Genomic DNA, 25,209 nt, shown 5'->3' with positions numbered 1-25,209 from the left:
TTCCATCAGAACCTGAGCGGGGATACCATGCACGATGCATTGCATCTGTTATTCACACAGATATGGTAAGTTTCATACTTCCAGACTGTGATTCTGAATATGAATCAGATCTTCATTATAACACAGTCGAGCCTTTGCAGAGAAGAGCGGGCAAAAGGGTAAATGGTTAGTTTTGAGTACAACATACTTTTAGAAGGTTTACAAACCATATGTCCATGCGTTTGAGGGCCATTGTATTTCAAGACATGACCAAGTATATTCCCCAGGTGGATTGAGACGTATCCGTTAATCATCAACGAGCGAATGACAGACTTTATTACATATCCAGTCATTCCCATGATGCTATTTCTTGTTCTAAACAAAGCCATCAAACGGTAAATATCATGAACCCTTTTAAGAAAATCCGTCTGGACTATGAAGCTGGGAATGACTGGAAAATGTGTATATAAATTAGATTAGACATATAGGACGAAGTTGTATATTACGCGCAAAGTTTCTATACCCAGAAAATACATAGACTATTTCATTTTATATTAATTTGTGCGTGTAGGCCTAACGGCTAACATTTATTCTCGAATTTTGTTACACATATATAGGCCTAAAATCACGTGCTGTTGCTTACCGGTATGTCAAAATGTCGGCCTGCATTCTCTCTTCATTTTAATAATTAAGCGCATATTATCACCGTGTCATCGTCGCGCTAAAATCACAATGATCGAATGCAATTATGAAACAGTTCCATTGTTGTGTGTGTTGAGAGCACAGTAACATGGCTAATGTTTTGTGGTCATTGTGGTCATTGTGACGGGGAATATATTTTGTTAATTGATTAAACTCTTGGCCTATACCTTTGCATTCATTTAGTCGTTCTATAGACATTCCGTGCCCAATAATTAAGGCACGTGTCTTTGTCTACAAGAGAAATAAACATTCACTAGGTATAGCCATATGTGAGCTGCTTCTTTCTCTCCATTTCATCCATGCGCTGTTTTCCCTTGCCACTACAAGAAAGGGGCCACGTAACAGCAGTAAGCTTCGCCCATGCCATAGATTTCAGGGGCTCAACACTACATAAACACCAAATCACTCGCAGCCATATAGCCTACTGCAGCATGTTGTAAATATTAATGGCATATTTGGATAATCGATATAGGCTTTAAGTGGCAAGAGAGCAATGGAGAACAAGTAGGCTATAGGCCTAGACTTTGTTGCCGTTCCCTGACGCTATGGGCGTTTGAGGGGTCGATCCCCTGGCCCCACGCTCCCATGCCACTAATGCGTCAAGCATAATGTTTACCATTGGGAAACGTGCTCAACTTGTTTCCATTGAGGTGCTTCCGGTGGCTGAAATAACAAAAGGTCAACTCTAGGGATCAGAGGTCCCGATCTTCCAGGTTCAAAATAACCTATGCGGGATAATAAGAAAGTACGACAATTGCAGGGGCAACAGGTCTAAGTGAACTTGTGCGCATTGATCTGTTATTGCACACCTGAGACAATACGGGGCAGCAATATAGGACGTAGGCTACATGCCATTACAACTCGGTTATAACTTATGTAGGCTACACATTTTGTCCATACACGTTTCTCTGCCAATGAAACATGTCATAATAAAGAAATTGGAAAACTTTTTGGCACAATTAAAAGCCTTGTGCATTGTACAAAACTGCTTGGAATCACAAATTATTACTTTTAGAATATTTTTTACAAATTAACTTTTTTATGCCTCAACATAATAATTCAGACTTGGGTCTAAATTATTATTGTTATACATTATTTTTTTATACTTAAAAAAGCCAATTCCATAATTGTATAAATTAATTAGGATATTGGATAACTATTGCTGATCATGGGGCATCGATCGAGCAAGTCAGGCACGCGAGTTTAACCAAGCATGGAAATGCCACACGACACATTATGTCCAACAGATTCTGTGCATGCATGATGTGTGCTTATAGATTTACATTAGATGCTTAATATTTACAATGGAATCATATCCTTTTGGTAAATGACAATTTATGGGATTGAATAATTCAGTTGAATTATGTGTTGTCTAATGGTTCAGTTCCTCAGCAGAAAGGCCATCAGTTAAAAGCTATGGATGGATCGTATGGTTGTTATGCCTCACACTGAGTCCACTCAGCCAAAACTGTCCATGTCGAATTGAATTGTTCATACATGCCCGTGAAGGCAACGCATCACTTGTGATCTATTGATTGTGTAACAAGGAGCGGTGAGCAGGCTTAAATCCTCACCGCGCGTTATTTCCTTAGACGGGATTATTGTGTTATAGTGAATTGGCTTATTTGGTTTCTTAAATTTAGTTGGGTTTCTTTTATTTTATTTACAAAAAGATATATGGGAGAGACATAAACAAAAAAAGAATATTTTAAAGTAGCCTATACTGCAGTATAGCCTATATAGGCCTATAGCATGTCTTTCTGCAGTCTGGTAGCCTCCTTATTGCCCCGTAGAAGATTTATAATGCCATTTGGATGTTTAAGGCTATTTTGAAATAAAAGCGCCTTTAAGTGTGATAATATTGAATTTGCAAAATCATACTCCGAGATATAGACCTATATATCAATTCATTGCATGCAGGATATTCAAAATATGTAATCGAACAGAACGGTTTGGGCACACTGCTTTATTGTGTTCAAAACCCTGCAATATTTATATTTTAACTGATTTTATAAGATATATGTCCTGTCGAGCAGGCAGCCAAGGGGGCCAGACCCACCTCTGTAAACACACAAATGTGTTCCCATGAGACGCCAAGATCTGTATGATTTTTGGAAACGGCATGCGCATGACATTTGAAATGAGATGCCATCACAGCCCCAGTGCACATTACTAATCCACGTCATATGTTTGTCCAACTTCAAAATGTTTAAGAAATATTACTGTGATATTTTTCTCTCAGCAGTCAATTCAGAACTGTTACAGCAGCATCCAGCACCCACCCCCTTCCACCAGTGTCGATTTGGTAGCCTATTATGTCAAGTTTATCCAGGAGCGCACCATGCATTTATTGCATGAAGTCGCTTCTATTGCATAAATGTCAAGCTGAACTAAAATGACTAACATGAACTTAGTGACCGTTCAGTATCTATCTATAATTAAACTATTGGGAAATGCAATTTATATAAAATCAGCAATCGTTGATTAACCAATCAAGTTCAATGTCAGTCAATCGACACTCAATAATATAACGGCATATATAGGCCTCTGTACATTGCCTCAGCCTTTTCACGTGATGTTGTGATGCAGGATAAGCATGCATTATCCTTCATTTTCTGTTTCCAGTTTTATCTCATCTTTCTCTCTCTCTTTTCAAAGGAAAACAAATCTATTTAATAAACATTACATATCTAAGCTATCCCAACAGGATCGTGCTTGCATGCTTGTCTGCATGTGCTTTATAGCCTCGATGTTTACCTTTTCAGTAAAACAACGTAAACGTGCCTCACTGCTTGGCTATAGCCTGAGATTGTTTGCATGCCATGGCTGAGATCCTTATGCTGATTTGGGATGAATTAAGTTGCAGTTCTTTGTTCTCAGTTGGTGTGTTGAATGTCGTTAGATCGTTGGATCTCTATATTAGCCTATAAGGCCAGATGCGGCTCCAAATTGGTTAATGATGGCGATGATGATAGTGAGGATGGTGACGTGATTATATGATAACCGATGGTGCGTTCAGACGGGCAGATGAAACGATGCAAAGACGCGCATCATTCCGTCTTTGCAACGTCATGTCGCTGGCTTCCATTGATAATGAATGGTATAGACTGCATCGTTTCATCTGTCCGTGCATGTGACAGTGAACGCAACATAATGTTATGTTAGTAAGTCTGACTGTAACTACGACTCCCCAAGTTTAGAATTAATTAGTTAATTTAAATTCCATTCCACTGACGATGCGAGAGTGCAGGGATCTGTGTGTTAATGCATCGTTTTAATAATATAATGATAAATGACTGCACGGGCTTCCCCTTTCCTTTGTTTTGCTGTTGGATTCAAGACGCCACGAAGTCTCGTTTGGGACAGCCCAAAGACGACGATGAATGATGGCAGCAAATTGCACAAAGCCCAGATCTGCTATTCTGAGATATAGGCCTATAGGCTGCGATACTCTTACCTCCATTATCTTCTCTTTCTGTCTATAGATAAGTGTCAGACTTGTTTCTGGTTTTATTGTGACCAAATGTTCATCCTTTTCAGCAGGTGAAATTGGTTGTTTTACTGCAGTTAAGAACATATAGCCGTGAGTGACAGCCTATACAGCGCACCAAGCCGTGAGAATCTCTTTAATTGTAGCAGTGGGCCTGTGTGCCCATAGGCCTGCTTTACAGCAAGTAAAACAAATCCGGAGTCGGGGAATTCGCTTGCCTCAGGAATTCGTTTAAGTCTGTTTAAAAAAAGTATAGGAAGTTTACAAATTAGGCTACACAGTAAATTAACAACCAGATATCGACAATTGCTTTAGGGGTTAGCGTGAACAATCAATCTAATCAGAGTCCAATCAATTGCTAAATGACGCCAGTTCATATAATTTCGTTGCATCGCCAAACTTAGAACTTAAAAAAGATTCTATATGTCGAGATCTAAATGTTGTGCTTTAAATATTTGATCACCATATGGTACATTCTTTTATATCAATATGCATTTAGGTTATTGTTAATATTCCACCTGTCAAAGCATATTATGCTGACGCGCTCATATGGATGCTTGAATGAAGAAGTCATAGGCCTAATTCACATTTAAATTAAGAATCGGCATTATATTCGTCATTATTGTCCCTTGATTGGAAATGGTCAAGCTCATTTAAACGATGGTGATATATTGGGATATGGCTAAACGTTTTAATGGCCAACGTTTATGTTGAAATAATTTGAATTGGTTGGTTTATACATGTCGACGTTGATCTTGGTGATGGTAGCCTTATTAGTTATTGCTTGTTATCATATAGTATTATTAGGCATACCTCCCTGAAAATGAGGCATAGTCAAAAAACCGAATAGTCTACTGAACAAAATTAATGTCCTTGATGGCGGGGAAACAGCACGTGACTTATAGAGTGAATGGATTATTTATATCAGGCCTTAAATAAATACTGGAGATAAAACTAGCTCAATTAACATCTATGGTCGCCATCAATGTGCATATATTTGAATATCGGAAATAAAATATAGGCCATGCACAGCAGCTGTGCATGGCCGCAGAGCAGAATAAGGATGATTGATTGATTGATTGATTGATTGATTGATTGAAATTTGTATTAATTCAATACAAAATCAGAAACCAGAAAAAGCACTAAGACTTGTTTACATCAGGGTCCTCCGTTTTCAATTAATCAGAACATTTAAAGACATATATTACATATACAGTTATATGCGTGATGCATCTTACGAGGACATTATGCTATCGGTCCAGACTCCAGAGAAAACACGATTTGTCATGGTAAGACATTGATGACGCTAAGTAGCAGGTCACGGCTCAAATGTCTGCATGCAGTCTCATGAATTTTACACAATTTAACATTTCAATATAGGTCTAATAAGGCGTCATATTTCTGTCAGTTGTTGCTGAAATCTGTATTGGCTATAGCCTAAAATTTGGTAGACAATTACATATATTTCAATATAACTGACTGAATATTTCATCATTTGAACTGTTAGGATAATTTGCAAGGCTTTATGGAGTGATGGTTGGTTATGGATTATAAATTCCCCCTTTATTAGATTTTTTAAAGATTTTTTTTGAGGGCTTTTTGCCTTTATTGATATATTGACAGGAAACGGGGAGAGAGATGGGGTGGAAGACACGCAGCAAAGGTTCGTCGGGATTGGGGCTCGAACCCGTGACACGCTGTCGCAGGTGTCGGATTACCAGCCTATAGGTGCTATATATTCCCCCTTAAATGTATTTATTATTATTTATTTATTTAATATTATGTCTCCTTCAGTAGTTTCCATTGAGCTTGCATTTCACATGTTTTATCCAAGACTTGACTTGACCATAATCAAATCTGCTTGAAATTCATTGTAACATGATAGTATACATGGATTTGTGGGGCTAAACATCAACAATGCATAAAAAGCTAATGGAATTGGCTTGATAAATATACAGTAGGCTACTGGCTCTAATGCTCTCTGTGATCCCCTTTTCTGTGATTTCCCAAAAACATAATTTGGTCTCGTGCAGGCGCTGTGGCGCGACTGTTACATGGACCAATGTTCCCTTGTCCTTTGGATTCTCACAGATCTCCAATGACACATGGTTAAAGCAGTGATGAATAAATGTTGTAGTATACCATGCATGTTTGCTGCATTAGCCTGTGGGAAGTTCAAATAACCACTAATGGGCTTTAACCCATTCTGACCGGGCACCCATTTTGGTGTTGGCATCATGTTATGCTTTAGCTATTGAAAAATAGCAGATCTACAAGCTCATATCGCGCCACCGAGTGGCGCGATACGAGCTTGTAGGTCTGCTATTTTTGAAAAATTCGAAGAACGACTGACATTTTTAGAATCTGATCTCAGGTCAGAATGGGTTAATCAGACCAGTGTGTGTCCCGTGGAAACCTCGTATGAATCTGATCTCAGGTCAGAATGGGTTAAGGAGGTGCAGTAATTCTTATTACAGCAAAGGTTAGGGAAGGCTAATATCTCATACAACGGCTTGGGCTCCCATCATCATGCCTATAAGAACGAATTACAGTACATAGAACATATTGAACTATTGTATTTGCGTTGCTTTGGAAAATGCCATCGCTTCAACCAACCCTTGTTGAAATAATAACCATTGATGACTCTAACCTTTATCGTTCAAATGGTGGTGACGCCATTAAAAGGCCTTTACAGGTTAACACTTCTCAAAGGTTGAGTGGCCCTGTAACTTTAGTGCACCCTTAATGAGGACGAACGCAGGTTAACGACGTATGTAGTCGTGTTTCAGAGGCCAGGGCCGGGTTTCACGTGAGAGGGACAAAAGAAACAATATTTACGACACTTTTAAGCATCCATCACTCTTGACATCTGTTCGTCTGGCACCTGGACTTCATTAGTATTAAATATTACATTCCACTCTAATTTGGAACCTTCTTTGTCCTGTCTGACCAAGGACACTGGAAAAACTGAGGAATCTATATAGTGTGCATGATGTCATGATATTTTAATGAAAATGCAAAGCATATACAATGTAAATAGCTGTAGTGGAAAGTTCAGGAAGCATTTACTCACAATTTAGGAATGTCAATATTCATATTTTTCATTCATTATATTATATGATGCATGCTCAAACACAAACACATTTCTGCATGTGACTAATTTTGGGTCAGTGTTGGGCACACACTTTGTTTTTGCACTCACAGAAGACACCAGTGAAATCCTCAGTATTCATTATAACTCAAGAGTATCTTATTTCATTATTAAGTTATGCCTTTGGCTTTTATGCAGGGAAAAGACATTGGGGACATAATCCATTAGATTTTTTCGGTGATAATGAATGAAAACATGATGAAATCTATGTATATGACTTATTAGGAAGGTTTGTCCAAATGCTTGCCTTCTAACCTTATACAGCTTATAACATTATATAATGTTCATGGGCCTGTAGTATAACCACATATCTCCGTAATTCAGAAAAGTTTTGTTGCTAACTACATTTTCAAAATAAACCATCTTTATCTCTATTTTATAAAACAAACAAACGATTATATATTTGAATCTGTGTTTCCAATTTTATTTCCAAATAATAATGTTACTTACTTTCTTTATATCCAAGAAACAATTTAAATCACCATTCACCTCCCTTTCTAACACACCCACAGGGGGCGGTATTCAATAAAATATAGAGGTGTACACCTGCCACCCCGCCCTCACCTGTAACCCTAAAATAAAAGAGACATTGATAATCGCCCAAATGGGGGAAAGTGCAGCCTCAAGCCTTTAACTTTGTTTTCTTTTGACTTTTTTTGATTGGGTACATTTATTGTATGGCTTATACTCTATATTTTGTTATTTTCAACATACCTGGGATAGATGGGATTCAGTATCTCACATACACTTAATAAAGTACAGTATTTTAAATGTTTTAATGTGTGTGAATATAAACAACAATGGGTAATGAACACTATGCTTGGAATGCTAAAATACCCTATACTGTCAACAGAAATTGAGGCTAATTGTTTGCATTTGCAGGGTGTACACAGTATGTAGCCAATACTATGTATAGAAACTGGGTAACTGGCAATTCCCAATTGAATCATGTTTGATTTCTTTACAGGTGATTTTGAGGGTAAACTGGTCCTTGTGTCAAGCAGCCGCTTCAGAAGAATGATAAACAGGTATGAGGTTGAGTCCATTTTTATGACAACCCAACAACACATTTTCCAGTGGTAGTGTAATCATGGTGATACACTCAACATTTTATACATTAATACTCCCAACAGGCAGCAAGCAACTGAGGCAAAGTTTCCAAAACTCCATTCAAATGTTTTTAGGAAACAAAATGTTCCTATGTGAATAAGTAAACAGTTGAAGCACAGTTATACATCATTGTTTGTATCAAATTATCCACAAAATGTTTTGTCATTGTCTTAAAGAACCAGTCCCTTATTTGGAACATAGACTGTAAAAGATTTGGAACTATACAGTGCTGTGTCCCTGATTCAGTGCTGACAATCCTTGATCAGACTTTTCTAATATATCCCATAATGTTGTGGCGCCATCTCCTGGTCATTTCGATACAAATCCCATGATCTTTGCAAGGTTCAAGGTTGTACTTTATTGTTACATCTTGTGTACAGGTACATAAGAGGTTTTTGTTTGGCTTCCTTCAGACAATGCAGCAGCATAGATGACATAACATCAAACAACGATCACAGCAAACAAAGGGATAGCATAAAGAGTGCAAGAAAGTATTTATTAACAGTTTGCAGAATTACAGTACATTTCAAGCCCAACTCAATACAAAAACTGTTAACTGTGAGTGGACGACCCAATAAAGCACTACACTTGTTTACAAGAGGGTCCACCTTGTTCAATTCATCATAACATTTAGAGACATACAAATATACACTTCTATATAGCCAAAAAACTGGAAATCATCATCATAAAGGAGGTAAAAAGGGAAAAGAAAACATACAGTGAGGGGAAAAAGGGTGGGTGGGGGGAATCAGATTTTACCGGGGGCCAGTTTCGAATTGTGTATATGTGCGCTTCCTCATTTTGGTGGCATAGGAGCTAAATTAATTTAGTCCCTTGTTTGTGCCAAATCTGGGTTGCACATGGAGCTCCCTCTGGTGTTGTGGGTGTGGACTTCGTTGACATTAAGGACGTATTTAGACAGGTACATGGGTATCTTGGTGGTTTATCGATGTTGTTTTCCCTGTAGTAGCAAAGTTAGGTAAAGCTTATGTTCCATAATATAGTATAGTATAGTATACAGTGTATACAGCAAAACGTTAGAAAGGTGCAATTCGAGGCTATCTTCCATTCAACACATTTAGTTTAGAATTAGAAAGTTCGAGCATAATTGTGTGTGTGTGTGTGTGTGTGTGTGTTTTTTTTCACTCTGGTTCTAAACAGTTCGTTCATGTATCTGATTGATCGGGGAAAGACGTTTTTTTGCAATCTGTTTCCAGTATGCAAAAGCTTCTTTCCCCGAAGCTTCTTTCCAAGTCAAGGTCTTCATCACCCTTAACCCCAGTTTACATTACAAATAAAATGCATATATCCAGGTCCATTTCCTGTCTGGCTGGCTGAATTTAAGATAGATGTAATTGACTAGTATCCTTAGCCTACTTACTATTTTTTTTTTAAAGAAGCTGAAACCTGTCTGATGACTGTCATTCTGTCCTCATCCATTTTTGAGGGGCGCTAGCAGCTACAGTGTAGATTTTCGTCTTACACAAACATTAAATTCCCATTTGACAATGAATGGAGAATATACGTCATATGTAGATGATCAAATCCGCTATTTTTGTCCTACACAAAGATTCAATTCCCATTGACAATGAATGGATGATGTACAATGATAAGAGCGCCCCTCGCTTCACACAGGTGTGATTTTTATCTTTAGGGTTGACCAATCGAACTTGGGCATGGACCATTGGCACAATAAGAGGGATGAAGCCAATTTGCGTGTCTTTCTAGAGAATGGTCCTCTACCACGACTACAGATCATAGTCCCATTGGTCCCATGGTCTCCCTCTCCCTGCTCTTCTATTGAGACATTTAGATCCTGTGTTTATGTTGGACGTGACTTTGACATAATTAATTTATCCCAAGAGTAAGCAGGCAGGTTCTATTTGCTCAGTGGTAAATAATCCAGCATTTTATTTTGCGCAGGAGACCTGTGTTAAAATCTGGGGTAGAACATGAAAGTTAGCCAACAGTTTATCAGCTTTTTAACTTGAATTGGAAAACAAACTACAAAATCAGGCCTATGGGTTGATTTTTACATCATATTGGGCTGGAAAATAGCCAGTCTACACACAACACAACATACAGTAGTTTTGAAGTGCTGAGGTGCAACACCGCCAGCATGCAACCAAGTAAAAATCAGTAGCCTCAAGGGGGCAGTAGAGCCTCACAGACTACTTTGCACTTGCAGTATACAGTAGTGTTTTGTTGTTCTCTTTAAGGTGCACAGTTCAACACATAGAGGTCTAAAGTGAGCTTAGGTGGCTTCAGTTTTCAGTGAGTAGTTCCAAGCAAGAATGTTGTGCCTATATCCATGCCGTAATACTCCTTTGTCCAGTCTTAGGCTATAGTCCAAATGGAAGAAAACCCTAAATGGCCAGTGTACAGTCAATACTGTATATCATCTCGTCCTACTGAAGAAAATCCTTTTCATTTGCAGGTATTCTTGATGCTTGACAGAACATAAAGCATGGTGGCAGGATCAAATCAAAATTATAAAGAGATATATGGATATAATATGTTTAATAGTGCAATTTGACAAAATAATAAATGTACACTATATCTTTTTAAATTTATACCTAGGATTTGACTGTTCAGATGGACATATAATAGGCAGAAATAACAGTTCAATAATAATCTTCTCCTGACCATGTACTGTAAGGGTACAGTGCAAAGATTAAACATACCTTGGTTTAGGAATGTATAAACCACTAAATAACTGTGGTAAAGACGGCAGATAATTTAGTTTAATCCTTTCCAGTGAAGATGTAAATATCTATTATCATATTGTATTTAAATGCTAGTTTGTCCCTGCTGCAATTCTTCAGGGCTTTAGGGTGGTGACCACGTTTTCACCACGCTACGACCCTCTGTAATAAGATCAGAACACCAACGTCAAGTCAGTTCTCCTCTATGGATCAGAGACATGGAGAGTGACAAATACTACCACCAACAAACTCCAGACATTTGTCAACAGATGCCTAAGGCGCATTCTGAACATCAGGTGGCCCGATAAAATCTCAAATGCCAGCCTGTTGGAGAAAACCAACCAAAACTCCATCAGCCAGGATGTGAAGAAGAGAAAGTGGGGGTGGATTGGACATACCCTCCGAAAACCTACTGACAACATCACTAGGCAAGCACTGGACTGGAACCCACAGGGGAAAAGAAAAGTGGGGAGGCCAAAACAGACCTGGAGAAGATCAGTGGAGAGTGAGGCAAAGACGACCGGATTATCGTGGGCCCAGCTGAATAAAACCGCTCAAAACACGATGGCAGGGTGTGATTGCAGCCCTATGCTCCACCTAGGAGCCTACAGGAATAAGTGAAGTAAGTGAGTTAGGGTGGTGACTAATGAGGATTACAAGAAAATGCTATTTCGCAACTCATGATGCCACCTTTTGCTGACATTGCCACCTTATAACGAATTGGGAAAAGTGGTGGCATTCCTTTGTTACTGCTCAACATGCCAGCCACCTTTTCATTGTACCAGTGCTTGTTCTATGTGCGAAAACGTACACAGTACAATCCTCTGTGTTCATTTAACTCAAAGTACAAATGGAACAAAACGTAACTCTCTGAGTTAACAGACCCATTTGGTTCCATTTGTACACTCTCACAACTACAGTAAAAGCAAGAGTGAAGAAATAGGTCTTGGGCTGTGCTTAAAGACGTCTACAGAGGCTGCCTGTCTTGGGTATAATGAGTTTATTGCAAGCCGTCTGGCCGTAGAAGCAGAATTCTGCTTCACGTGATTTATTTTATGCCATTGTGGACACGTCGGGCAGGTCAGCACTAGAAGACCTGAGGTGCGGTTTGGAACATATCTAGGCAGGCAGTCATGAGGTAGCAAGGTGCCAGACCATTGAGAGCTTTTTAAACAATTAAAATACATTTTAAATCAATCCTTAAAACAACCGGGAGCCAATGTAGTGAATCTAAAACTTGAGTAATATGTTATCTCATCTTAGTTTGGCTCTGGCTGCCGGATTTTGAACAAGTTGTAATCTGTCAGTCGTTTTCTTTGGCAGGCCAGAAAAAAGTGCATTGCAGTAATGGATCCAATGTAGTTATTTAGTCACAAGCCCTCTGTTTCAATATTTATAAAACCCACAGACAGACCTAGCCATTTTCATTTTAACATTCAGTTAAATATTTTTTTCCAAAAATGTGCATATCTATACACATATCTGTACAAGCTCACAGTGGTTTGCTTCATGTTATGAGCTTTTAGATAGTTTAAAAATGTCCTATTTTTGTGTGACCCTGTAGTATTGTATCCTCAGCCGGGAGGCGAACCTGGGACCTATATTCTAATTATATATTCCTAATTGTAATTGTGAATACTGTAATGTGTAACTTATCTTAAAGTTAGTTTCTCTTGTTTTTTCTTGAGCAAATAAAATATAAGTCAGTACATTTCAATGTTTTCATTTTAATCTGCTTTAAACAAAGGGGAGACATACTGTATACCAGGGGTGTCCAAACTTTTTTCAAAGGGGCCATATTAGAAAATATTAAAACGCAAGGGCTACATAATGTACCTTCAGATTTAAACTATTCTATTTAACTATCATCAATATTTAATATCAATGGTCTTTTGTCAGGTGTGTGCTGTGAACAAAAAGTGTATCTCAGCCTTTTTCCAGCCTTATGTCACATCACCAAATGTAACCAAGCAATCAAGGTAAAGGAACAAGGAACACTGACAAATTATACTCTGGGAAATTCCCAGGTTAAAACACTTTCATGTAAAAATGTCCCATACTGTTGGGCGGGCCGTTCATAATACAATTCAGGTATAGCTGCACTTTGGACACAGCTGCTGTATACAGTATGTCATCTGAATTGCATTACCCCAACATTTTTACATTTCAGTTTTTTTATTAACCTGGGCATTTCCCCAGTGTATAATTCGTCAGGATTCCTTGTTCATTGAGTGTCATTGTATGTCGGTGTTTTAAAACAATAAAACACTGGAGCTGAAGCTGTGTGCGCACTTCTCTTTCTTCTCTGACCTTTTGTCCAGCACCAGCGAGGGACTGGATGTGCGCAACCCACTTGTTTCTAAACTAACCCAAATCTTGGTGACATATTAAAATGTTGTTCAGAGCAACAAGTGAACCCACAGCTGGTCCACAGCTTCACCCACACAAGGCCCCTTGCAGCAGAGAGGGATGTGACTGACTGCCAAGTCATTAGATGCCCCCCACCAAAATGCTAATTGAATTTACGGGGCAGGCCTGGGGAGAGGAGGATTCCAGAGGCAGGTGCAGCCTCCATCATGCAACAGTGAGTGACCAACACATTGTTTGAAAACCTGACAGCATATGAATGGCAGACAAGAAATCAGGGGAGATATTTTGATGAGTGACATTCATGAGCAGACGTTGTGGCAAATCATATAGAAATAATTAAGAACAGGTCAACATGCATGTTCCCGCATGTGGCGTGTACAATCTTTCATGTTATATTTAAATTTAGCGTATTTCCATTAAGTCCGGCAGCTAGCCAAGCTCTTGCTTAGTAGATTATATCTGCTAAATGCCCAGCCCAGTGAGAAAACATCCATTTGGTTGAGAAAGAGGATGGAAATGGGGAGTTTAACAACAGAGTAAATATTTGGCTGTGAAGAGCTCTTGGGAGCTGCAGAGGACCCACTCTCACTGAAGCCTGCGGGTGTTAAATAGATTAAGGGCTGGCAGGGTCATTGTGAACAGAAAATTCCCGCTCTCTGGACATGACTTTTATTTGCTTTTCAGTGTTGTGCTCTCAAATAGAGAGCCCTCTGCAAACCAGCCACTCCAGCATAGCCTATAGCCCTATACTGTAATCCTAAATTGTTTGTCAACCACTGGTAGCCCATGTGTACACATGCAGAAAAGCTATCACTTGAGATTCAAGACTATAGCCATACCAGAGAGATTAGTTGTTGATGCTATACTGTTTGTTGTTGTTGTTGCTGCTGTTAGGGATTATTTAAAGTGGTTAATGATAGCCCTATAGATGTTCACCTTTTTTAAATATAATTAATTACATAATTCATTCTGCAAAAAATATAATTTCCCCTCTGTGATTAACCTATAGAAAAGGCTACACAAATATCGGCTGAATTAGAAGCAATTTATTCACCATTTGATTTGCGTATAAGAAGTTGTCGTTATAGTTTGTCTAGAACTGTGGAAAAACGAAAAGGAATGTAGGCCTAATAGCTATCGTAATATTGGTTTGCACTATAGATGCGTTAGCAGTAGACTTAAAGCAGTAGATATAGTACCCCGGATCCTATTCAGTCCCATTCAAAACCATGACAACACGGAACAAGCTCGGATTTATCCTAGAAAGTTAAAGCACATTGTGCCGGGGCGTCAATCAGCCATTATTGCGAGACTGAACAAATGCAAAATCTTGACTGGAACAAATGCTTCCAACGGGTCTCGGACGCGGGGCTACATTTTGCCCTTTGTTCCCCTCCTCTGGTTGGCATGTATTTGTGTTCCCTCTCGTCCGACCACCCAGGACGACTGGGAGGCACGTCCATGCACCGCTCTCCTCTCCTCTCCTCTCCTCCTCTCCTCTCGGACAGGACCGGCGCTGTCACCGCGCTGCACATCCCTCCGCCTCCAGCAGGTTGTGGGAACTGTGACAATGACCTGCATGCCTCGTGCGCCACAGTGAAGTGTTTAGAGACCATCACAGAGACGTCTCATATAGGCTCGATTATAGTACGATTTGTTTATAGTATTTATTCATTTGTTTATTTATTTAGGTCTAGACTAGAGTATAGAGCCTATCTCAAAATGTGCTTTTTAAATAAATGCTAATTGCTAACTGTTGGAAGACAAATATTATAGGCTACATCACATGCACGAAAATGTGACGTATATAGTCTTATATCAAGATATTCGAGCAAGCAAATATACGCACGCCCAATACGCACGCTAAATGTAGTTAAATCAACTTGGGGCATTACGCTAATTGCTCACTTTGTATGCAAATATTAGACATGTTATTTTGGTGAGGGGGGGGGGGGGGGGGGGTGGGATGGGCTCCGTTGTCACTTGCCACCCAAGACGTGATTCAGCTCCAAGCCTCCAACAATTACCATTATCTGTTTCCCAGTTGGACGATACGGGACGAATGTGCAATGATGACGAGTGTTTCCTTCGGTCATTGTTGAGCCTCTGTCTTATTCTTCTGACCGTCCACACCTACCGTCATTGGATGACAGCACTCTAGCCATTCAGGTACTTAGCGTCCCCCGAAGAGAAGAGGAGCCTTATAAACGACGCAAAGTGCTGTTTATATAAACAGTAAGCCTCATGCACACACGGTTACACTAGCTATTGTTTTGGAAGCCTGCGCTAAGTGGAGAGGATACACATTGCCTTTATTCCCACGGTGCTTTCTACTGGATAGTTAGTGTTTCCTTATTTGGACAGCTTTTACGCAAACGGATTCGACAGTGCAGTGCGCGGACGCAATGGCTGTGCCAACAAAGTTCAGTTTTTCCGTCAGGAGCATTCTGGATTTGCCCGAGCATGACACAGAGACGGCCTCGCAACTGTCGCCGGTCCGCTCCTGCACCAGCTCCCCCTATTCCTCATGGATTGAGTGCGACCGGAGCCCTTGTCTATGTAAGTACCATATTGATTAACGCGTGGGATTTATTTCGTATAGGTTAATAACGACATTATCTAATTTGGGTATTATATGGCATTTCATGCAACCCGACTTGTTATTAACATTATGTACTTTACAGCTTCAGACGAAGGCAGCCTCGAGGCCTCCTCAGATTCGACCAAACCAGACGATCTGGCCGCCACTGACTCGGATTCCGAGAGGAACAACAGCAGCAGCAGCAGCAGCAAGAAGAAGAAGCGTCGGGTTCTGTTCTCCAAGGCCCAGACCTTCGAGCTGGAGAGGCGCTTCCGACAGCAGCGCTACCTGTCCGCCCCGGAGCGCGAGCAGCTCGCTCACCTCCTGGGCCTGACGCCGACGCAGGTGAAGATCTGGTTCCAGAACCACCGCTACAAGATGAAGCGAGGGCGGACAGAATTGGGAGCGATGCACCACGAGATACCGCAGCCTCCGTTCCTGCGCAGAGTCGTGGTGCCGATCTTGGTCCGGGACGGGAAGCCATATCATCAGACCTGCTTAATTGACACGGAAAAGGGAGGTTGCATCGCGCCGGCTACCTGTCAGACGCCCTTCAGTTTGGCCTACCACCAGTCTTTTCAGCAGCATCCGTTTGCCTTGGCTCCCAGATACCACCAGCACTTTCACCACGGCCCGCCCGCCTCCAAACACACCTTCGCCTGGAGAGACTTTATGAACGATTCTGCTCAATATAACGCGTTCAAATGAACGGTTTCTTCTATACTGCGCTATATGTGCAAGTTCATTTAGAATGGCATCAAATGTATTCTGAATGTTATACTCTTGCGAATTTTCGAGCATCTTAAAAAAATAGATTTTCTACTAGGATATATTTTGCACATTTTATTTTGATATTTTGAGTATTTTGTGACTATTTTCATATGAATATTGTTCGTAATATTTTCTGAAGCGTGAGCCTATATACATGTGAATAGGACGGGTCAATTGTTTATTCTGTAATATAATGTATTTGTATTGGGTTGTGGCCGTTTTATGTCTACACACACATGCACAACTTGTGTATTTAAATAATGTTTGCCATAATTATAGGCTGCACTAGTCCGTAGCAGCAGTTAGCAGTAGCTATTAGCTTAAATGTATAGACATAACAATGTAAAATAATTTGTAACTTGAAATATACCACGGCCACATGTTTTAATTGTTGCTTTTTCCCTGAACAACATTATGAATAAATAATTTCACATATTCCTTTTAATTGCTCCATCAGTTTAACGTATATACCTATTTTTCTTCATTGCCTTTTAAGTTTTAAGTTTTAAGATATTTTAGTCAGTGTGTGCTTGATAATGATATCTGGGATTTATATAGGCATATAGCGCTTTTCTATAGTAGCTTATACTCAAAGAGGCATTATGTGTGGGGAAGAACAGAGAAAAGGACAACTTTATTAGGAAAAGATAAACGAGTAAAATATAAGAATGTCTTGCATACTGCATAGGCCTATATAGACTAAATTTGTTTAATTTGCATGCTACCATGGCAGTCTAGACGCTTGACGTTAAAATATGCAGCAGGTCAAGACATGGGCCCAGGAGGCTTTTATAATGATAAAAACTACCGAGAGCCAAAAGCTGAGCAAACATGACTGTAAAAAGACTGATTTGGCTCAGCATAAGAATACATGGTAAACATTACAGCCATACACACTATAAAGCCTTTTGTCGTTTGGGCATGCACTGCTTTTCACTTTAACACAATTAGGCGTAATAGTGACAGTAAAGAAAAAGAGTAGGCCTATAGCTTCCGAGGATTTGACAAGAAATCTATTAAGGTTCGAGGAGGAATTTCAGCCTATATTTCAAAGACTTTGAAAATGGTTAGTTGCCACATCAGTTCGTAATATGAATATTAGCCTGATATAGTTAGTTATATATATAGTTAGCCTGATAGCAGTTAGGCCTATGGCCTAACTAGGCCTATGGCCTAACTGCATCCTCAGATATTTTCCGAACATATCTGAACTGACGTCTGTTATGTGGGGGGGGAAATCGTGAGCCCATTGTAAACTATAGAAGAAGATAGATTTGTTATTTGGAATTAATTGGGGCTATATCTGTTGCCTGTTGCATGATGGCGCATTTCTTTCTGTCTTTAGTCTTGTAATAATAGACCTACAATATTTCAGTTGGACAAGATAAGCTATTAAATAGGCAACAGGCTGTATAGGCTATTTAAATGTGTAGCGAGACAGGGGGGGCTTGATATGTTGAAAACATGGAGCTTCGTGCTTTCACGACCCCTGTGATGTTGTTTGCTCGTCCTGTGACCCTGCAGCGCATCGTCCCTGTCACCTGGTCCTTTGTGCTGCTCGCTAGGGCCACCTTGTATCACATATGGAGGGGACTGCCCGAGCCCCTCAACTCGCTGCATCTCCCCTTAAACACTCTTTTTGTCTGCGTGTCTCCCTGTGAATGGACCATTGTCCGTCATCCAAAAGGGACCTAGACAAAATCTTTAGTGTTTCAATTCCCGAAATGTTTAATCAGTCCCCGCGACAAATTTATGAGGTTTAACAGCACAATGGTGTTTTAGAGCATCGTGGGTTTTAAGGGTGACAAAGACAGGCTTTTAGAGGTTGCCATTGGTTTTTAAAGTTGGTCAGAAGAACTCTGAAAAGGGTTTTGGTAGTATAGGCTACCCATCTGATAGTTTTATTCGGCCTATTGGGCCCCTTTCGGAAAGTTATGCGTTGACTTAAAGACTCTGTAGCCTATACGATTAGAACACAAAATGTAGCAAAATACCAAATTGGTGGAATATTATTAGACCTATAGCATTATCACGGTCACGTACTGTAGTGATGATAGTTAGTGCCTTAGGGGTCGGACTGCAGCTCAAGTCGTATCTTACCTTACTTTGGCTATGTTATTGTGTGTCATTGACACAGTCCTATTTAGGCTTATTATATAAATTATCAATATTGTGAAAAGAATAAAATAGATTCACTCCTTTTTCTATATATGTTAAATGTTTCTCAATGACATGCAGCCGTTTGACACATTTTCTTTGCAACTTGTTATTGTGTCAAGCATTTCTCTATCAAGTTTGCCAGGCTGTTTTCCGAATGCTCCATGAATCAGAAATAAGAATCCCACCATATAACCAGGCCTGTGTAAACACGAGTTGGCTTTGGTGCCTCTCCTGAACCCAGTGAATGAAGAGCTGCCATGCCACAGTTAACTTGAGAATGCTTGGCATGCATGGCTGGAGAGAGAACACGACAGATTGGCCTACTTAGCTATTCCCCTTAAACCAATTGTGAAACTTTCACCCATGCTCTGAATTGGTGTTTGATTGAATCAAGAGAAATGTAGGGACAGTAATATTGTTCTGTTTCTTTTGTTTCTGAAGGAAAAACATTTCATGGTGAATATTATAGTAAAGATGAGCTGCAAGTTATCTCCTGGCATTAAACCACTTGGCACTTGATACAAAACTACAAATACCCTATGCTATTTATATTTGTCTGACTTGTAGTATGCCAAAGTTTAGGCTTCAGCTAGTGAGGAACTGAAAGACAAATGGATTAAATTGTCTACAGACAGCAGCTCTTAATACACTTTTCTATATTAGAAAAACTTTCAGCCAAATGTGCTCAATAATTGATTTTATTTTATTGTCATGTAAAACGCTAAAACACATTCAACAGTGTTGAATGTGTTTTAGCGTTTTACATGACAATAAAATAACCCTAACCCTAACCGAATCAACACGCTGAATATTTTTCTTCAGGTATCTTCAAACCATTATAGAGCTGTGCATCTATGTGTTTGAGTGCATGGCTCAAACTGTCCCCTATAGGGCCAACAGTGAAAGTTAAATAGGAGGGGGGTGGGGAGTTGTACCAAAGGAACACTATAATGTAATAATATGTGTATAAATGTGTATAATAGGGACTGCACACTCCAGTGAACAGAGACGGACAACTTACTGCATTAACTTATTTATTAGTCAGGTGCTTCGTCAGGTATAGCACCTGACGGTGGGTCATCTCTATTTCCCCCTATAGAAATCCTCCCAGAAAAATGGGATTCATGAATCAGCAAATCAAATTTCCCATGGCGACCATTAAGGCATGCAAAATGCTTCTCATTGTGTTTTTAAACAGGACAAAGAAAGACGTGGTGAGTTTTATTCGCAGTTTTGCTGATTATTGGAGTGCCACCTTCTTCAGATCTGTTTGGGAGAATCTCTAAATACAGGTCTCTTTATGCATGGGAGATTTTGTTGGTGTTTCATATATATGCCTACACTAGAGGGCAGAATAGTACATGCTATTGGGTTTTGCCCCTGATGGATCCCTATAGGACTGAACTCATGCTCTAACAATTCATTGCATTGTTTGCATTTTAAGTTGACCTCAGCAGCAGCTTAGCAATATAATTATTAGGGGTATAAAATTGGTGACTTAATGTGACATCAGTACCTGCTTTATATATTTTGGAGGAAGCTAAGCTCTTAATTGTGACAAAACATGGAAGTTAAGGGTCTGAGATGAGAGTGGTGTGTATATATGCTCAAAGCATCCACACTTTGTGTCCAAATGTTTTTTGCTCTGAATACAATTTAAGCAATAGATTCAAGAATATGCTTAAAATAATTTTTTACCCCTCCTGATCATATAGTAGTCATGGGAAACCGGCTTCCCATGCATGCAGGGCTTATAGGTATAGGTGGCGGTGCCCACTGACTGCTCATTCGGGGTATAACACTAGGGGGCCCTGAAAGATAACTGGCCTATGAGCCTTAACAGCCATACTGTATGGCCAGGTTCATACCGGTATGTATGTATATATATATATATATATATATATATATATATATATATATATATATATATGGCCACATATTGCCAATCTTATTTAACTATAGCTTCTGTGTGGGATAGAAAGCTGAAGTAAGATTTCCATTCTGCATATAGTGTCTATGCACTTTTAGCACAAATGAAAACTAAACAGATTCTTACGACCCTTGATGGAAGTTCTCTAGTTCAATTCAAATTGACAGATCACCAATATCTATGTAAATGTTATGAATGTATAAATGACGACAACAGTAAGTGAAATTTAGTTTATTTAGTTAGCATGCAGTCAAACAGGGTACATCGACTTTTATTGTCACATCACTGCAGTATGAAACAAAGTAAGGTAATAACAAGTACAGAATAAGTATAGTATCAACAAATGTAAAATGACAAAATCCAACCTGGCCCTCTGCACTGGGGTGTGCATATATGATCCACCAGTAGGTGGGAATAGAGGTATAGGTATCATGAATAAATTCTATCACCAATAGAAACAGACTGACCTGACCCCCTGCACTTTTGACTGGACATAAATAGCCTAAATATAATGTACAACATATCACAGTCAAATGGGCATATAGGCATCAACAGTCAAATGTACAACACATGCACGATTGCACGTAGAATACCGTAGTTAATTAGATATACTGTAAATACATATGAATAGATATGTACAGGTAATAATATAGGCTACCGCAGTTGTATGTGCATAACTGCATATGGATAACTGTAATTTGAATAAACCAATATGTAATTTACCGCATCTGTAACCATATTATGTACAGATAATCAACAGTAATGTGTATCAACACAGTTTAGCACACAATGGTAAATGTCCTTTCATAGGATATATCATTTGACTCAAGGTCACCATCACTCAACCATGGAAGCTGTTATTATCTTTGTCAGAAGAAAATTGTGTGTGTGTGAGAAAGAGAGAGAGAGAGAGAGAGAGAGAGATTAGGACATTAATTCCAAAAGGAGACAGACAGACAGACAGACGGACAGACCGAACATTGTGGCGTTAGCATCCTACCATATCTCTCATAGCTCTCTAATTTTTAATGTGTCCCAATATTATGGATTGATATAGGCTATGATTTGTAGAATGTAGAATACAAATGTGAGATTGAATTTAAATACAATTTCTACCAGCTACTCTGTATAATAAGGTTCTCTCCTTTGCCAGGTGAAAGTTGTTATAACAAGCATCATCACCATGATAATTCAGCTCATAAACAACTTGAGCGTTCATAGAACAAAGGCTCTGCACGCGCCACTTCAAAGTATCGTCATTATTCGGATGAATTAGTGCAAGCATTTGGACTAATTAACGCTAATTGACCGTAATAGCCATGTTCAAGTACAAAAAATGTAGGCCTACTGATTCAGATGATTAAGATTGCCTCCTGAAATGCCGCAATTAAGGAAGCCATATAGGCTAGGTTTACTTTGCATGCATGCAGACACAGGCTGTAATTCTAATTGGCCGCAATTATGACTCACCGCATGCATGCAGTCACATAATATAAACTTGTCTAATCTGCCGTAAAAAATGACGATGGTTGCGCCTATATATGGTATTTACCTTATACGTGCCTCTTGCAGATATACCCCAAGCAGATTCTCTGCTACTTTTAATCCACGGATTCCTTTAGTTAAAAATCACACCCGTGTGAAGTGAGGCTCTTACATCATCATGCATCATCTCATACTGGCCCATCAGAATGCCTGTTGCCACAATATTTGGCGGACATTTTACCTAATTTCTCCTTTCATTCTTAATGGCAAATATGAGACGTGTGGGGACAAAAGCTGTATATGTGATTGGTTAGCCGATTTGCTCGTCTATATATATGACATACATTTTCCTTTCATTGTCAATGGCATTTAATGTTTTTTGTTGCCATGAATTTACACGGACATATGACCTAATTCCTCCTTTCATTGTCAATGGCAAATATGAGACACAAACGCTGTAGGACTGGAGGGATATTGCATTAAGAGATCTAGGGGTCAAATAAGGCTCTGAAATAAACCAGCTGCAGGTATACAGATGAATGCATCAATAATTATAATCCAATAAAGGAATGTGTATTTTTCTGTAATGGGACGTTCTGTATAGGCTATATAGGGTAGCCTATTTGTGATAGGCTAATACTTTTGTATTTTTACTTAGGCCTATATCTTATTCTGTCCAGGATTTTTAGAATAGGCCTATATTTTATTCCACTGCTCGATGTCGATGAAATAGGCTGCTTGGTGGTGCTGCCAGCTGGTTTAAAGTCATTATACTTTCGGCAGAGACGCACTAATTGTAATCCCCATTTAAGGATCTGCATGTAGGATCTAACACCCCATAGTGGCGAGCACTATACCCCAAGTGGCATCGTTGCACTGGTTACAATTTGCATTTGCGGTTGAAATTGGTTATTGGTCTTTATTTTATGTGCACATCATCCACGCAATTGTCTGTGAAATTCGACTTAAGCAGAGTCAAGCAGAAGTCGAGGCAAAATTATCATATTAGCGCACTCGAGTTGTCCCACCTTATCGTGGCTACTGATACAGGAATTCAGCCTTAATCCAATGAGGCTAAAACACAAATTGTGACAGCCAGCAAGACCCCGTGTTGTGTTTCCTTAATATACTGGAAATTTCATGAACCCAAAAATGGTGATTAGTATAAACGTTTATGATTGAAATGTTACATCTATAGGCCTATTGGATGAAATTCAGTTTATTGTTTGCTAAAAGTTGCACGTTGAGCATTTTGTTTTATTTAGCCTTGTATAGGTTGTTAATGGTATGATCACATACCATTTACTACTGCTATACTCAAATTTTAGCAACAAAGATTTATACCCAACATTTCTGGGTCTAACATGCGGCAGTAGACTAAACCACCTGAACCTATGATTTATTATAAGTGCAGCGGACCTCAGTTATAAACTGTATGCCTATACTTGAGAGTCTTGGACCGCTATAACCCGCTTATAATCTCGTTGCCAAAAATAGCTGGATCCGCCATCCCCACAGAATAGGCATGCCGCATGCTGGGGTTCAAGTGGTTAAAAAGCTATTTTCGCTATATGCGGAATATGACGAAGACTTAAGTGGTAAAATGATCATTAGCCTGTTATAGGCCTATCTGTAATTAGCTTAACGCAGACGACGGTGCCTCTCCTTTAAATAAAGATACAGGCTATATAACTGTCTTTAAATCATCATCGGTGCAATGCAAACTGCAAATGCAATGGAACGTGTTGTTTATATATTTAAACACAACACTGCAACATTGTCATCACAGGCCACAGCTCAGAACGGCTTTTGCCATCAGGCTATATTGCTTTAGCCAGTTTGATTTATTCGCAATTATACAATATTTTGTATAGCCTGTAGGCCTATATTTAATTTAAACGATCACATTCATTATTATTGTCATCGTTGTTATAATAATAATTATTATTATAATTATTATAAATGTAATAATAATATGTATTAGTATTATTATTATTATTATTATTATTATTATTATTATTATTATTATTATTATTATTATTACATTATATATATTTAGATTTTGCTATAGGTGAAAAGTCAATAATGTCAAAAGTAAATAATGGCGCAAAACCCTGGCTATGCAGACATATTGCAATATAGATATTATTGAGTTCAACTATGGCTCCTTATACGAGATGCAACTGACGGCTACCTGGTGCTACAGGAGGAGAGTGCTTGAACGCCGTTAACTTCACCTGAGTGGCTCTCCTACTCCAGGCTAGATTTTCTTTTGACTCGATCTCATAAGTGTGCACAGTGCATCTGAATTTGGGTAGCACGCTGCTTGCACCCAATGGTATAAAAAGGGGGTTAATCATTTACGCAGCCACTTAACACGCGGATGTGTATTTATTTACTTATCAGTCAATTTCCCTCCCCGCAAGTGCACTTTTGCATGTCTGATAAGGCATAACACAAACAATCCTGCAATCACTGGAGGCCCTCTCATGGCCATTAAAAGTCAGTAGTTCAACTGAGGCTTGTTCAGAGGCGGAGTGGTTCTCCAACTCTCAAGTCCATATAGGCCTTTCATGAAGAGGCCCTCGTCGTAAACATCACTACAGTTAATAAAGTGTATTGTTGTGGTCACTCCCGCAGCCCTAAAATACTGCCTTATCAGAGCATACAGCCAGCAACATGTCAGTAACTCCAAATGCATCTGTAGAAGCACATCACTATACGTGCTACACAATGACAGGTTGAACAGTATGATCGATCATGTACAATTCTGGT

The 25,209-nt window shown here is 39.3% G+C and overlaps 1 protein-coding gene and 1 long non-coding RNA gene across 2 annotated transcripts; both read left to right on the top strand.

Annotated features, from left to right (window-relative positions):
- The first annotated feature begins 6 nt into the window (after positions 1 to 6).
- LOC308328994 lies at positions 7 to 13,416 on the top strand. The gene is made up of 3 exons (XR_013965348.1): positions 7 to 65; positions 8,290 to 8,350; positions 11,258 to 13,416. It is a non-coding gene; the product is annotated as an uncharacterized lncRNA (long non-coding RNA).
- Positions 13,417 to 15,818: 2,402 nt separating this feature from the next.
- nkx2.9 (NK2 transcription factor related, locus 9) lies at positions 15,819 to 17,163 on the top strand. Its single transcript, XM_080784114.1, has 2 exons — positions 15,819 to 16,066; positions 16,192 to 17,163. The coding sequence occupies exons 1-2, from the start codon at positions 15,913 to 15,915 to the stop codon at positions 16,794 to 16,796; spliced, it is 759 nt and encodes a 252-aa protein (XP_080640240.1). The 5' UTR covers positions 15,819 to 15,912; the 3' UTR covers positions 16,797 to 17,163.
- Positions 17,164 to 25,209: the final 8,046 nt, after the last annotated feature.

This window comes from Protomyctophum bolini (assembly GCF_963924005.1).
Source record: "Protomyctophum bolini genome assembly, chromosome: 15".
NCBI classification, from domain to species: Eukaryota; Metazoa; Chordata; class Actinopteri; order Myctophiformes; family Myctophidae; genus Protomyctophum; species Protomyctophum bolini.
The sequence above is the reverse complement of the archived record's forward strand: the minus strand, read 5'-3'. Positions and strand labels throughout refer to the sequence as shown.